Source organism: Apis laboriosa, unplaced genomic scaffold (genome assembly GCF_014066325.1).
Source record: "Apis laboriosa isolate Shangri-la unplaced genomic scaffold, ASM1406632v1 scaffold23_cov150, whole genome shotgun sequence".
In the NCBI taxonomy this organism is placed as follows: Eukaryota; Metazoa; Arthropoda; class Insecta; order Hymenoptera; family Apidae; genus Apis; species Apis laboriosa.
Genome location: NW_025222452.1, coordinates 4,919,453 through 4,936,430, shown reverse-complemented (window position 1 = coordinate 4,936,430; position 16,978 = coordinate 4,919,453). Strand labels below are relative to the sequence as shown.

The 16,978-nt window shown below is 32.7% G+C and overlaps 1 protein-coding gene across 8 annotated transcripts in view; it reads right to left on the bottom strand.

Moving 5' to 3' along the window:
- Positions 1–16,978, bottom strand: part of LOC122713454 (retinoic acid receptor RXR) — a 56,550-nt gene that overhangs the window by 21,659 nt on the left and 17,913 nt on the right. For 6 of the 8 annotated variants that reach the window (XM_043933916.1, XM_043933919.1, XM_043933918.1 and 3 more), the window contains exon 2: positions 11,956–12,388. The exons of 1 other annotated variant lie outside the window; for it this stretch is intronic. In XM_043933916.1, the coding sequence (XP_043789851.1) occupies positions 11,956–12,040 (85 nt within the window). In that variant the 5' untranslated portion in view covers positions 12,041–12,388. Of the gene's footprint in view, positions 1–9,128; positions 9,237–11,955; positions 12,389–16,978 lie in introns of those variants that run through there. One more of the 8 variants, XM_043933923.1, reaches the window with a different exon arrangement.

Here is a 16,978-nt window from a genome sequence, read left to right as displayed (position 1 = left end):
AACTTATAGATCTTGCTCCTTTTAAATAGAAATTGGTTTATATTTTATTAAATTTCTTTTTTTATTTTTTTCAAACAAGAGAGTACAATTTAACGAGTGGATTTGGATGTTGGAAAATTTGAAGAATATCCGGATCGAGGTTTTTTAAAATTTTTTTCGAATTGCGAATTTTCCAAAGAGAGGAGAATCTATATATGGAAGTATCTTTGTGATAAAAATTTTAACAATGAATTTTAATTAATTATTCGGTAAAAAGAAAAAATAAATAATGTCTATCAATACTTAATTTTTTACAATTTTACAAAAATATCGTTTTTGTAGATAAATCGCACGAGTGAAAAAAAACCATTATTACTTCTTGCCTTAGATCGTTGGGAAAATTTCACAATACCAAGAGATCAATCGCAAACGCGGGATGATCAATCCCGTGAGGAACGAGTTTGTTTTCGTACGAAGCAACGATTTACGACCAATGCAACGCTCGAAATATTCTCTGTATTCTCTGAACGAACGAGCCAATAAAAAAGCACAAAAATTCCATTGTACACCGTACAACGATCGCGTTTAATAGTTTGCAACAAGAGATAAGCGTGCAATTTTCGCCTTTATCTGGCCAAGGTCGCCCACCACGATTTAAACCGATTCGCTCAACCCTTCTATTAGATCTATTTGCCAACTTTTTCTTTTTTAGCCTAATTGTTGCGATAATTATTATTCCTTTGTGCATTCCTTCTCGATCGAATTCTATGGACAAATTATTCCAACACTTTTCGAAGTTAAACGAGATTCGAGAAATTCGAGATTTCGATTTTAGATTTTAGATCGAATTCGTAAATAATTGAAGCGATCTGAAAAGAGTTTGAATGATCGTTCATTTTTTGTTTCATACTTTTCGTGATACAATCATTATTGCATAAAAAATAATAAAAGGAGATTAGAAATAAGTGTTACGTAGGATTAAATAATCTCATTTTGAAATTTAATTGAAGCTGTTATTTAATTGTTCATTAAAATTAATATTTGCTCAAAGATATATCTTAATACACGATTAATACACGAGATAATAGAGATAAATTAGAAAGATTTTTCAGAAGTTTATAAATAATAATGTAAAAAAACATTTCTTAGGAGGAAAGTAAGACAAGGCAGCATGTCTGACTAAATACGACCCGAATCCCCTTAAGCCTTAGCCAAGCTGTACTCGTAACCTACCCTAATAACACTATTATAATTACCGTCCTATATAATGTCTCGTTAAATATATTGTGAGCAACTAATTAGAATTAAAATGGTGTGACGAAAATAAACAGATATTATATTTTAATCTCTAACTTTTAGCATTCGACTATTAATTTCATCAACTAATACACGTACAAAAATTTTTTCCCCAAGAATTATTAAAAAAGAGTTCGACTCGTTCAATAAAAATTATTAATTTCAAAACTCGGATTTTTAATATCCGAGAAACACGAAAATTTATAATATCGATATCGAGATCGAGGGAAATTAATAAGTTTTGCATTCCGAAAATATATCGCAAACCTGACGATATATATATATATATATCTCCTAAATACCTCGCCCCCGTTTTCCTTTACATGGATGTAAAACGTCTCGCTAGACGTTTTCGATCGATCGAACTTCTTCGATCCCGCACGCTTCGCCTTCTTACTCGTTTCCTTCGCGATGAAAGTCAAAGCACGATGCATCTGGAGCGGCGCTGAATACGGGATCGGCACGTATACGCGTAACACTCGCGTGAAAAACGCGTGAAACCGCGTGTGCGAATTCATGAATAATGTCTTCTTAAGTCGAGAGGGGCGGCATCGATCCTCGACGAGCCTCGAGGAGGACAACGGATCTCGGTCACGAAGGCGAATAATTCATTTCAATGGTTTTTTCCAGCGAATATATACATATTTAGGAATAAATATTTGGGGGTGAGGGGGGAGAAATTTCGACGGGTAAAACAAATGAGTAAGTAGAATTTAATTATTTTGAGATGAAATCTATTTTTGTTAAATCGTTTTTTAACACATTTTTTATTTAACACAATTTTCATTTTAATCGGTTATTTGCTCGTTATTAGATATTTATTTATTAATATAGTTATATACGCGAAGAATAATTTTCTTACTTTAATAAGAATGGATTTAATCCAATGGATTTGCTTCTCGGGCAAGTGATTTCCACTTCCGTTACTTCATTTACGAAACACGGCAAACAGTCATAATTACCATTTAACTGTGTCTGCCCATAACTAATTCGCCAATCGTGCGCATGTAAAACAATGCTTTACTGCGCCATTAAATTGCTCGCCCGTGTCTCTTATACATATAAGCTGAAGGGGGAACAAAATATGTGGTGCGTTTTGCATACGTATCCGATTGAAAAGATATAATAACGAAACGTGGGAAGGAAATACCGCTAATTCCAGTGGAGATGCGTATATGAACGAGATGAAGACATCTAAAGAAATTTTTACTTTAAAAAAAAAAAAAAAAACGGATAACAAAGAGCGCAAAAGAAGTTGATTCTCTGTACTTTTTAAATCATGAAACAATGAAACTCCCATTATGAGATTTTTTTCTCTTCTTAATTAAAATCCCTTTGAGCTTTATTTCTTTTAAATAATTCCACGACGTCAACAGTTCGAAAGTAAAAAAAGACATATCTATTAAAAGATTATTTTTTATAGATAAATAAAGAGATAAATTTTGTTATTCCATTCTCTATTTTCGTAGAGAAGAAAAAAAAAAATATAGAAAAATTTAAAACTTCTTCAAAAAACATATAACAACATATAAAACAGAATTAATCTTGTATTGGAATTAAACTCTGATCGATAAATACGTCTCTCAGTAGAAAATGTTCAATAAGAAAAAAAAAAAAAAAAAAAAAAAGGAAGAAAATTTTTTCTCGAATTTATCTCCGTTTCATTGCAGTCATTGCTATCCTTCGATCTTCAAAAAGAGCAAAAAAAAAAAAAGATCGGATGATACACGAGCTCTCCACGACGTGTGCAAGTTGCACCTGCAGCGGGCCGCGGTTACACGCCCACGCGAAATCCGTACACCTAGGCTGAAATCCCGACCCCGTGACCTTCTCCCGGTGACCCAGGTACCAACTTGCCCTGCACGTGCCGTGTGTTGCTATATAAAGTATAACTGCATATAGATCGGTCCCCGCTGTGCGCTCGCAGGAGCGTAGCCACGACCACTACGCACCCCGCTCCATCGATCGCCTCTTATCCCTCCCCCTCGACAATCCAACTTCGTTATTATTCCTATTCCTTGAAATGTTTTTTTTTTTGAGCGAAAAACATTATTATTTTACTTGATTGAACCAACTTATTTTCAAATAAGTTGATCTTAATGTTGACGTAATGTCTTGGTTAATGTCTTGGTTAAATATTTTTCTTTTTTTCTTTATTATTCTATTATTGTAATATAATATAATCTTTTGAGTCAATTTCAAGTTGATTGTTTCGAAACGAACTTGAATCGATCGACATTTTCGCATACCAATTTTTGGTTGTTACGTTGCTCTCCAGGATCCATTTTCCAAGTAGCAAAATTTTTGATAATACATAATGTTTTGCGAGATTTATAAATTTTTTTCTTTTTTTGTGTTTTTTTATATATTCTATATTTATTTATTCAAAAAATCTTTATCTTTCGCAGAGTAACGATCAAGAGTATTAATTCTAAAATTAAAAAAAAAAAAAACAAAGTTTTATAAAGAAATTCGAAATAATCTTCAATTTAAAGTGATTTTACGACAAAATTCTCCAACATTTTTTAAAAAATCATCCGTTTCCGACCGATGCCGACTACAATATGGTGATATCCTGTATTTTATTACCTTACTTAAATAATTGTTAAAAGCACAATTTTTTCTCGTTTCATAATCATCCTTAGAAACATTGTTAAAGGTTGTTACACCCGTTACACTTCAATGGATTATTTTAAATCGAAATGGTTGTAGTTGAAATAACAAATTATTTAAATATAGAAAAAGCGATTTCCCAAGTATTGTGTTGTTTCGCAATCCGATTCTTATCTAGCAAAGGAATCGAGCTACCGTTTCAGTATATCAGTGAATAAGAGTATGTCGAGCTTAAATTGGCCTTGTACGCGAATACCATGGCGAAGGTCAGGGGTTCACGATTTCAAGCAGGTGAGCTAGGCATATACTTATGCGCTCGTGAAACCGCGTGTATACGCTTCGTTGTCACAGGTGCAACGAGGCGTGTCGCTCTTGCACGCTTCCATTTACTCCCTCCTACTACCGGTCTACACACGATAAAGAAATATATTTACAACGCGTTATATGTTCACAGGTAACGAGAGGAAATCATATCGGATAAAATGCGTGAACCCTCGCGTTTAAAGTGGATGCGGCGTTATTCGTGGCGAAGAAAATTTTGGAAGAGGTATCATCAGGAAATATGGGAATTAATTTAAATCAATAGATAAAAGTTTGAATGGAAACGAGAATTCGCCTCGCGAATATTTTTTTATACTTTCACTCGTAAAATATATCGGATTCGTGCCAAACTTTTTAAATCGATAGAAACTGTATTTTTTCAATCGAGGCATCTAATAAAAAGCTTTATAGGAATATCAATTTTCCTCGACTATTTTATATTCTTTCGAATATTCTTGAAATTCTTTAGACAAAATATCGATAAAAATCTGCACGGAAACAAAAAGAGCGTGTAATTAAAATTTTTCCAACTCACTTTTTTCGCGTAATTCGATCTTGCAGAAATATTAATTCAAGGGTTAAATTATTTTAGTGTGAACAAAAAGCATCGATTTCATCCCTTATCCCTCCATTCGCCGAGGAAGCGTTAACAAAGTTAGCTAACAAACGTCATCCAGATTACGTAATGGATGTAACTCGTTCGAAGGTAAGAAGATCGTTAATCACGAGACGATCCACAATGGCCTTTCGCCATTGTGGAACGGTTAAGGACACGGATTTCAATTGTTTCTCAAGCTGAGGATCATTGTACTTTCTGCAGCTTCTGAGAATAGAAAGTAAATCTCCTTTAAATCGACCTTCAACACGAGCGATTCTATTGTAAATTCCTATTGTACAGGATGTTTCATTTAAGATGACACTATAGATAAGAAGTATTGGGGAAAAAAATGAAAATTTAAATTTTTGCAATCTTAAAATATTTAATACAAGAATCGATCGAATCTTTTCCATTTTGAAATATTTCTCTTTACAATATTATATTTTTTGTTGAATCTTTTTTTTTTTAGATTTTAAAAAAACCAAAATATTCATTTTAAAATATTTAAAGTGGAACATCCTGAAGGAGCAAGTTAATTAATTCAATGAAAATTTAATTTCATGATTTCCATAAAATCATCCTAATATAATCAACGCTTTCTACGTGTAATAAGTGAAATATTTTCAAGAATATTTGATTAAATGTCTCAAATTCCAATTACTATTTATCCACCAATATAAAAAATAACCATATAAAACCTATTTTCTTCAGTGAAACAGTCGCCGAGAAAAATCTCTTCCGTAAAAAACGATCTCTCCTCATAATGCTTGCAAGTCCAAACGATAAATTCAGATTCTCAAAAGTATGAGGCCACACATTCTGACACCATCATCTATAATCAAGGTTAGAAAAGATGGATATCGATTCCCCCTTTGGAAACTCGAGAAAATTTGCAGTCCCAGCGGATATAGACTCGCCTCCAGGACACGTCGAGCAGTCTCTCTCGATAATTCGAAAGGTCTTCGAGACAATCGGGGATTTCACGTTCGATAAGAGACACACCAGCAACCGGATGTCTGGCAGATACGTAGATAAATCGTACGAAGGGAGAGCGAAGACAAAGTCGAGTTTCCATGGACGAGTAAAAATAAATGGATCACGGGTGAAAGAAATCCACCTCTTATGAGGGGACGGTATAAAATTCACCGAGAACAACCACCTGGGGGGTTCCTAGTGTCGACACAACTCGAGATCCGTATCTATTTTATTATTCGATTTCTCGATCGTCGCGAAAATTTCATCAGATTGACGATGGCGACACTTTTGTCGTTTCTAGAAAATTTTTTTGTTCGAAAAAAGAGTTTCGTTTGTCCTTTTTTTTTAAATATTCATCGTTACATTTAAAAAAGAATTGTTCTTACTTTCATGCAAATATTATTTGCAATTATGTTATTAGAAAAACCGTATTTAAAATCAAATTTTGAAATTCTATTGGATTGTGATTTGTAATTAAAAATTGTACAAGAATTTTTATGTGAATGAATTAATTACGAATTGATGAAGTGTTACAGAAATAAAGGAATAACAATGAAGACGTTTGATGTCCAATATGCTCATCTCGTGTCATCGTGTACGGGAATTTTCTGCACGTGTCACGGTGTAAAACGTGATCTTAGCCAAGACGCACCCAACAATCGAGTATCATAAATACAATTGGTCGAGCACGTGCTTTGATCCAAGATTTATACTCGCGCCTTTCGTCGATAGTCGTCCATCTATTTTGAAACATTGGTCGTTTACCAAGTTCCATCAAAATGCGCGATATAAAATAAATAATAAAAATTTAGAAAAATAGAAATTCAGAAAAATTTAGTCGAAAAAAAGAATTGGAAAATTGTTTCAAAATTTTCAAAATTTCGATATTTCATTCTTATGAATTTTCCTAAATTCTTATTTTCTAATTCCAGATTAGAATCGGCGATTGTCGTTTAAAATTATAAATGACGAGTTATAAATCCATCTTGCTGCTATAATATACATGTAAGATAATGTATGTCGTCTCTCGTTATAAATAAATAAATAGAACCAAGTTATTTTAACAAGATTATAATAATTCTAATCTTATTCAAATATAATTTCAATCTTTTTTTAGTTTTTTTTTTTTATTTTTATCATATTAGTACTTCTTAGTTTTTAAAACTTCTCGATAAATCTCACAATTTCATCTGTATTTGAGAAATTTCTACTATAACGTTTTCTTTCTTCTACTTAAACGTTTAAAATTATTATTTTTCCCGTAATTAAATATTATCTCATTACACACAAAATATTAAATAAAACAGGAAATTATACGCAGAATAATTAATTATATATTCTTTACATTTCCATAACTTCCGAGCAGTTTACGCTCCGATAAAAAAAATTGATTGATTATGAATCTAGGTAAAAAAACATGATTGCATATGACTCGATAAAACAGTATTGTATTTGTATTTAATGATAATTAAAAGTATACATTAAATCAAGGAAATCGTGTGTCATCAAAATAATTACTGGTCGATTCTAAAGAAGAAAAAAAAAAAAAAATTCCTGAGACGATTTAACGATATCCTCCCAAATATTAATTTGCATCCTCAAATTTCGATCATTTGATCAAATATTATATTTTGACCGAATATATAATTTCTCCATTTTTCTAACTATATATTTTTATATCGACAATTCGATGTAAAATTAATAATTAATTAATTCACTCCATTCAATAAAAATGATCTTTTCACGTATGAAAATTTTCGTGAGAATAACTTTAACTTTACGTACTATTAATCGAGGTATTTAAAAGATCTCTGATATTCGTGATTGCATCAACAATAATGCAATGCAAATACCTAGGTGAAACTTACTGGCGACACGAGACCTACACGTTCCATATGATGCGAATACGTGCTCGAAACGCTTATTAACGCCACGATCGTTCCGCTACGATTGCGTATGCCGATCCGTCCACGTAATAGATACATCTAATCGGTCACTAGCCACGTCGAGAAACCTTCCAACGTGACTACAATGAATGATAGCTTCCTGTAAGACGCCTTCCCCCCTATATGCTTCTGTGCAATCTCGTGGGATTTCGATGATTAAACTCGTGTGATCTAATCTTTTGTGAGAACAAAAGATCGGAACGAAGAATTTTTTTTCAATTCGATATCGAGAATACAAACTACCATCGTCAACTTGAAGTAAGCACAATCTATCTTAATTTTTACGATTACGATAATTCACATGCTACGTTTCTATTTATTACATTCTTAATTCGTATTATTTATTAGCAAGATAAACGTGGCTTCACGTTATAATAAAGGAAGAATAATTACACGTGTTATCTTTACGTGAAAATTTAATACTCGATATTGAGTATAAAATTTTCTCAATTTAATAAAATTTGTCGAATAAAAATGAAAAGAAAAAAAAAATATATATTTCGAATAATCGAATCACGATAAATTAAAATAACGAAGTCGCAACATTTTTCAAGAATAATCACGCGAACAATTTCGCGATCGCATGCATTGATCGATAATCGACTCGAATCGCATGAATCATCGAGACTAGATTAACTGGACGATTCATATGTGTAGCACTTGGATTATTTTCGTTGTAAAAATGACCACGTGTAAATTCAAATGGGATGAATAAATAGAGGAAAATTAAAATATTTTTATCGCTTACCCGGAAAATTGTTCGCTATTGCGGCAAATCGATTTCGAAATACGTAATTTTTATTCGAAACGTTCGAGATCTTGATCACACGAACGCCCGCGAGCCAGTGATCTCACTGACGATGATTAATGCCGAAACCTCGGTAAAATGAGTCTGCCTCTGTCTCGTTTGATTTGTTAATCGATTCAACCTGTCATTCACATTCATCATGCGTTCTACATGTTTTTATAATACGTACCCTCTATTCCTTCACGATTTATAAAACGTTATGCAGCTTAGTAACCGTCTATTCAATATAAAAAGAAAATCTTTATCTAACCTATGTGAATACTTAATAAAAAGTTATAATGTAAAGTCTATAAATATATAATTGAAGAATTTAAAAAAGGATGTTAACGTCAGAATAAATTATATCATAGATTTCATATTTTTTTTTTAATAATAAAAATAATAAAAAATTCATAAAGAACAAATTTTGAACAATATTTTATCAATGATTAATATTTCAACAGTAAAAAAAATTGTTGAAAATTTTCCAATAGTATCGTTATTCTTCTTACATTTAATAATATAAAAAAGTACATATATTAATTATTTAATTCGTTTAAATTTTACTTCCACGATTTAAAAAATAAAAACGTCGTATAAAAAGGAAATTTATCAGATTAGAAAATTCGATCGGCGATGAACGTTTTTAATGCTGTAGCCGTGTCAGTCCAATTACTCCAATTATTAATTAAACGTACACGTTTGGCCAGAATTGCTCAAACTGAACTAACTAACACCCACACGCAGTGTCGAGTCTAATCACAAACAGAAGAGGTGTGCACCGTGTGGTGGTGCACACGTGTGCAGCCGCGACAGAGGCTGCACTTCACGGTTGGTTCGCATTGGTGCCAAGGTTGCGTTCGTGCTAGTGCGTGGATTAATCGAACCAGCACGAACCGCTCTGCAAACCGTCCTATGCTCTTATCACACGTTGTAACACGTGTACACGATTATAACGCGTACAATACGTGGACATGTGTGTTACGACAAAAGATGGGGCGAGAGATCTAGACTGAGCAAACAGAGTCGTGGAAATTATGTGAAGGAGGTGAAGTTCACTTTTTACAACGAGCACTCTGTACGAAAGAGGAAGGCAAGTATCGGGGAGAGGTCTGTAAATATTCCGGATGGGAGTGGAGATAGATGTATTTTTTCAACAAGGACTCTTTTCTTTGTGGTTTTTGTAGCAGTAAGTATCGAATTTTTTTTTTCTTACTTTCGTATCTTCGTACAAGAATTTTTTACTTTATAGATAAACCTTATATGAAATCTATCTTAAATAAAATGTAGAGGAAAAATACTTGCGAGAAAGTAAAAGTTAATCGAGACATCTGGTGGCGATAAGTTAAGCAATAGAATTATGAGATAATCTTCTAGGGCAAAATTATTATATTTTTATACGGGAATTTTTTAATCTCGTATAAAATGATGCGAATAAAAGTTTATTGTTTATTCGAATACGTGTACGCTTCAAGAGTTTTTTAAATATCAACGTGTAGGTTTCATTTTATTAACTTTGTAGCAGAAAACTTGCGATATTTATATATTTCTGTAAACAAAAATTTTTTTATTTCGCGTATTAAAACAACATAACGTAAATTATCTTATCAATTATTTTAAAATTTAAGAATGAAAAATACAAAACTTTTCCATCTAAAGAATCTGCCTACGTAACTTCGAGCAAAGGAAAAGAAGAGGAAGAAACGCGAGGAAGAGGGACAGAAATAGACAAACGAAAAAGAAGTTCGAAATGCGTCATTCCACGTTTGTTGGCCGGCAACAGGGGCACGCGATAAGCCTCGAAAAGCCTCGTAAATTGCGGCAGAGGCGTAGATAACGAGGCGCATTGGCGTGACCTTCTCGCGGCGAGCGTTCGCGGGCCGCTTTAAGGCCGCTTTTAAAGCCATTGCTGCGACTGATAACGACGTGATCGGCGAGATCGCCGCGAGCGCATGCGTTTTCACTCGCGAATTCTACACGCCATTCAAGTTTCAATAGCCGACCTTCACCCTATGCGTTCAACGCTAGACGATCGAGCGTTAAACGGGCCCGATCCACGAGCGGTTGCGGAATCGGCGTGAGTCACTCGAGTGCCGAGATATCGATAATACATGAATGATAATACGTAAGTATGCATGTTTATTCAAAAGTTGGAAAGCGAACAATGAATCGTAAAGTTTTCAGATTTTTTTTAATTCTATTTTGTTAACCATCTATTTCTTAATGGTGTTGATTAATAAAAAAGGATAAAATAAGATAAAGAATATACACAATAATAACTCTTTAATAGCTAAAAATATGGTATGAGAATGAGTTAAACGAAGGAAATAATTGAGTAAATTGGTCCTGTGTTTGGTCAGACGTTAAAATTCTCGTGAAATTATAGATAACATCGTATAATTTATACAAATAAATAATTTGTGATAGATGTAATATATATATATATCATTTTTATAATAATTTTAAAAAGAAAGTTAAAAATGATCGAAACAAACCACCATCATTCCATTTACGTTTCATCATATTTTTCTACAATTACAAGCTTATTATGAAACTATAACAAGGATCATTTTGAGTGCAGATAAGAGCAAGCCTTGACACCGGTGTTAATTGACTATACGTACTACCAGCAGTATGCTAATTATCATTCGCACGCATTTAACAATGGGTTTCGTTTAAGTATCATTAAAAGTTGAAATTCGTAACGTGGGATGTTTCAAATGATATTAATTTTAATCAGTAGGAACGATAGTGAAAATTTTAATTTTAATAATACATTCATGAAATTTAATAATGTCGCATTTAACATGTAATTACTTTTAAATGCGACAAATAAATCAATTGTTTACATTATTTATTAAATATATATAATAAAATAAATATATATATATATATTTTCAAAAGAGATTATTACATATAAATTATAACAAAATGAATTTTTATCTTTTAGGAAAAGATAACTTTGTAAAAATGTTATAGAACAAAGAGTACTTTATGAAAAATATATATGTCTCACATACGCGTGCAATGGAATCTTGCAAGAAGTCTTAATGCAATTCGGTATTTTATTAACAGTATAATTCTTATGAAACCTGCGTAACCTAACGACTTGGGAATGCGATAAATGGTACGCATTTGACGACACGGAGAATAGCATCTTTCTTTCTCCTCTTTCGTGTATAACTGTGAAATATTACATTGAATTCCACGCGCATGTACAGGATGGTCCATTTATATCTACGTTATACGAATAATTTTTTATATTTTACGTACTACAAATATATATGAAATATAAAATTTCAACTCAATTTTCAACTCAACCATATTATACTTTAACCAAATCAAAAATATCTCTTCTAATAAATGAAATATCCTGTACAAAATAAAAATTCAATTATATACAATATTTATATAAATAACGATATACATGATATACATACAAGTGTTCCCACGGGACCAATGTTGGGCCTGAGTCCCTTGGATGATGGCGGTCACCGACATCATCGGTTTCTCCTTCTTCATCATCTTGGCTGTCTTGATCTTCCTGTTTTCACTCGTCACTTTTACTTTTTTTTTTCCTCTCCCCCCCCTTCTTCTACACTTCACCGAATCCGAAAGATCCTACTCTCAAGCGAAACACGCACGATATCCTTGTCGCGTCATCTCGAGAAACGAAAAAACGACTAGCCGACCACCATCACCTCCTCCTCCTCCTCCTCCTCCTCCTCCTCCACCTCTCCCTCCTTCTCCTCCTCCTCCTCCTTCCTTCTCTAAATCGAGCTAACTTCCCCTCTTCTTTTGGTATCGATTTGGTTTCGTTCAATGCACTCCTCTTTGGTTGTTTCGCGTTCAAACGGTCAACTCTCGATCGCTCTACGATTAGGAACAAGAATCGATTTATTGCATTTTGGTTTTTAACATCGTTTCACGATTTGGCCCACGATATGCATCTCTTCTGCGTTTATGGGTAAAATATATCTATCTCATCTTGGAAAATAAGAGTAATATTTTAAAATTATTACTTTTGCGCTCTTAAGGGGGCAACTGAATTAACATCTGTTCAATTTTTGATTTTTTTTATACACATTTGATTCAATTGCAACAATCAAAAAAAAAAAAGGCAAATTTGTAAATACTGTTCATTACTTCGTACTCGAATATTTCTGCAGTTATAAATTTAGCAAAAATATTTGTTAAACAAAATTATAATTGATCTAAAAATTTTGTTAATTGAGAACGCTTGAAACACGTATCTTTAAATTCAAAAAAGATGATAAAACTTTTTGCCGCCTGGTTAGCTTAAAAGTCTCTCGATCCAAACAAAATTCAAATTTCGTCAATTTTACAAGCTTTAAATCTCTCGTTTTAATTCTTATCGTGGTACCGAATTGCGAAACGATCCTTCTCCACTCTCTCGTTGTGTTTTTTTTTTTTTTTTTTGATCGAACTTATTCAAATTCAAAAAAATGAAAACAAGAAGAGAAATATATAAGAGAAGGGAGAAATATCGTCGAATGATAAATAGAGCGGGACGTTAATCCGAGCCAGATAGAATTTCTGTTCGGGATCGAGCATAAGACTCAACGATACCGGGTGTAACGTTGATGTAACGTGAGCGGAAGTTCGACTTGGCAAAAATCGGTAGCCTTGAGAATCAAGCTTTGACGAATAATGAAAGAAGAAGAATACTCGACGAAGAATTTTAAGATTTAAGATTATGATAGATCGTGAAAATTTTTCTTTTTAAAATTGTAAAATCAAAAAGTCACGAATACAAAGATATCTATCTTCACTCTATGAGTGATATGTTTAATTGGATATTAAGCATAGAGATATGACGAGTATGGAAAAAGTATATATAATTGACAACATTTTGCTTTTTGCTTTTTATCTCTGATATAGTGAAACGATATTATTTGTCGTTAACAAAATTGGTTTTAATATGTCATTAGAGTAAATATGATACAGTATCTAGCTATTGTTATTTTATATATTAAAAAGAGAAATAGGAAATAGTAAAGGTAAAAAGAAAAGATCAAATAATGTAAATAAAGTCAAGAAAGTTTGTAATATGATTCAAATAAATTAAATTATGAATTAAAATAATTATATAAATATCGACGAATAAAGTATTTAAATAAAAATGATCGAATGACAATCTAATAACAGTTGTATAGTTAATAATTTTGCGACTGGATATATTAACTGAATGTCCTTCTCAAAGATCCTTTGAAAGTGTGTTCAAAGTTGCAGAGGACTAAAATACGTGCATAAACCGAGAATAAACCAACGAGTCTTGAAGGAGAACGAGAGTAAAAGCGAACGAAAATGAAAAGTTGAAACACGAAACCGGCGAGATCAAAAGAACCAGCGACCGAGTGGCTACGATATTTCACGCTTTTTACGTGTTCGAAAGTCGACGAAGAAAATCGAGAGTCCCAGATCGAATTCCAAAAAATTTATACGAGAAATCTGCATTTTCACTAGGAAACGCTCTTTCAAGAATACTTTTAACTACAAAAAGATGATTAATATCTATTACATTCAATTTGGATTACTTTTATATTCTAACCTAACCTTAAATTATTATTTGTGAAATGATTCAAATATTAATATTATTATTATAATATCAAATATATCTTCTTAATCTCTTGTAATATAATTCTAATAATTTTTTTGATTGAATTATGAAGAATCAATTATTGAGATATGATTCAAAATACGTGAATCTCTATCCAAGAAAATTTTCTCGATATCCTCTAGACTAATGGAAAGAAGAATCTATACAAGAACTTCATTTATCCGAATCCATAAGAAAACGGACAATTCGCACAATTCGATTCGTATAATTGGATTACATACAGAAATACATCTATTTTCTCTATTAATTTCATCCAAATTATGAAAAGTTTTTGATCTCATTATCCCCAAGCATAAATAATAGATACAAAATTCGAACACCGTTAAAATCACAAAGGATTAAATAATAATTAAAGTTCAGACAAATAGATCCAATAATAGAAGTTTAACGATCGATAGACAAAGCTGAATCAATGTCACTGGTTAAAATCTCGTCGAGACAAATGCTGTTTCACTGTTACCGGGATTCCTCAAGTTGATGTTACAAACGGCGACCTTGACCACAGCATGTAGGCAGCAAAATGCGATTGCCTTGGCTGCGCAACGGTGACAATCGCCGGCGGTGTAGAAACAATGCTTACGTAACGTGCGCGGCCAATTATGCAAAATGCAACGTATATCCACGTGCACGAAACGGCGATGCATCTTCTATTCTTCTTGCATCGCGTGTATCCGCTTGACGACTCTGCTAGATGATAATACTTGTCCGACCGCGAAACTTTAACCATTGTTATGTAAAGCTTTCTAACATGGGAAAGAGATGCGTGTTTAATTTTCATTAGCAAGGATACCGTATTAGAAGCGTATTTTCGTCCTATCTCTTCTTATTTCTCGTTTATCGATCGATCTTCCGATTCTTCGACGATCGATGATGAGAAAGATGAATGGAGAATGGGCCAGGAGAATATATATTTCTAATGGTGATATCCAAAGTCGAGGTTGAAGTTCAAGGTTATCTACGAAGAGGCTACGTCAGACCTTGTCTACTGAGAAAGACGAATCGATATATACCGGGTGCTCCGTGAATAGAATAAGACAGTAATCTGACTGGGATGTACAGTGAAGGTTATCGAGTTGATTTTCTCGCTTAATTCGAAATAAAGATTCTAATAATTGCGGCATTAAAGTTATATACGTATATTTTTAACCATAAATTATTAAAAATTTAATAAATTTTGACGATTAACGTAACGATTATTACGATAGATTATTAAAATAAATGTAACGAAATTTCAAATATAAATAAAATATAGTTAAAATATAGTTCTTTAATAAAGGATCTTTAATAAAGGAATATAGATATTTCAAAATAGATTTCAGAATTTTTAAAAAAGTATTAGCACCTCGAACACGATATAATCTTATCGATTTATTTTTTAAATTAAAAGAAAGCCGTGTACAAACAAATGATTTATTTATTACAGAGAGACTGAATTCAATATGTTATTGTCATTTGCAGCTTGAAAGTTAATCGATAATCCACGCTTCACCCGTTATCCATTTCTCACGTGTTGGACATAAAAGCTATTCTTCGAGTGGCCTCGTCGAATCACCAGACACGACGTAGACTGAATTTAGCAAATCATTTAGCGATTCGTAAAGCCGCCAAACACTTCTACTTGTACTTCTAATATTTCGAATATTAAATAAAATTATATTTACATACGTTTTGTAAATAATTTCAGATATCATTTGATTTAAAAAAAAAAAAATATTGGAAAAAACTGGCGAAAATAAGAAAAATAAAGAAAAAATATTTCAAGTATCAGGAAAATTAAATAAATCAAGAGAAAGCGAATGATAAGAAAGATCGATACACACATCGGAACTACAAACTTACATATGTGAAATCTACATTTGTAAACGAAAGGTGCACATAAACTTGTTTACAAGAGACGACGGAACAGGAACTTAATGCGTGCACTGTATTTGAACACTGGCAAAAAGTTGTCCGCTGCAATGGTGTAGTCACAGTGCAGATCAACCAAGACCTTAATACTGCGTAGAAGATTCAAGAGAGGGAGAAGGGTAAGCTTAAACTGCGCACTTTCACAGTTAGGGGACGATGATTCACGAATACACCAGCCAATGCACCCATGAATAAATATGCAAACATAATAAGTTTGTTGAAATTTCGTTTCATAACCTGTCTCCTATCTTTGACGATATAAAGCACGTTTCACATAAAAAAAAATTTATTATGCACCACGCATGTTTCTGAACACGCTGATAGCGTTTTGACAGAATAGAATGGAAACAGTATGAAATACAAGGAATGTAGTTCGATAATTCAACAAATATATCAATAGAGGCAAAATACGTCATACCGTGAATTTTTTATAACACGCTTAAAACGATCAAAAAATTCGCCGAATTTCGAACGATTGTGGCCAAAGATCGTTTGTTTGGCACGTGCGTTCCGACGGACATAATAGTCGTAACATATCACTACAAAAGTCACGTTTAATTACGACACACTACGACAATATACTTTGCGCGATCGATAATGTGGCATCTTTTAGAGACATTTTTAGCATTGGACGTTCGATCTTTGGCACTGAAAAGAAAATGCAAAACATCCGTAACGTCATATAATAAACTTCATTTTGGATTGAAATTATTCTATGAAAACTGAATGATGAAAAATATCTTGCGCGGAAAAAACTCGGAAAATATTATCTATTTAAATTAACCACCAACCACAATATCCATCGATAGATATTAGCATGGAACTGTGGACACAACCATCAACAAATCAAATAGAAAAAAATTTATTCTCACGACCGTTCTTCGTATATCCGAGGTCACTTTTTATCAACATAT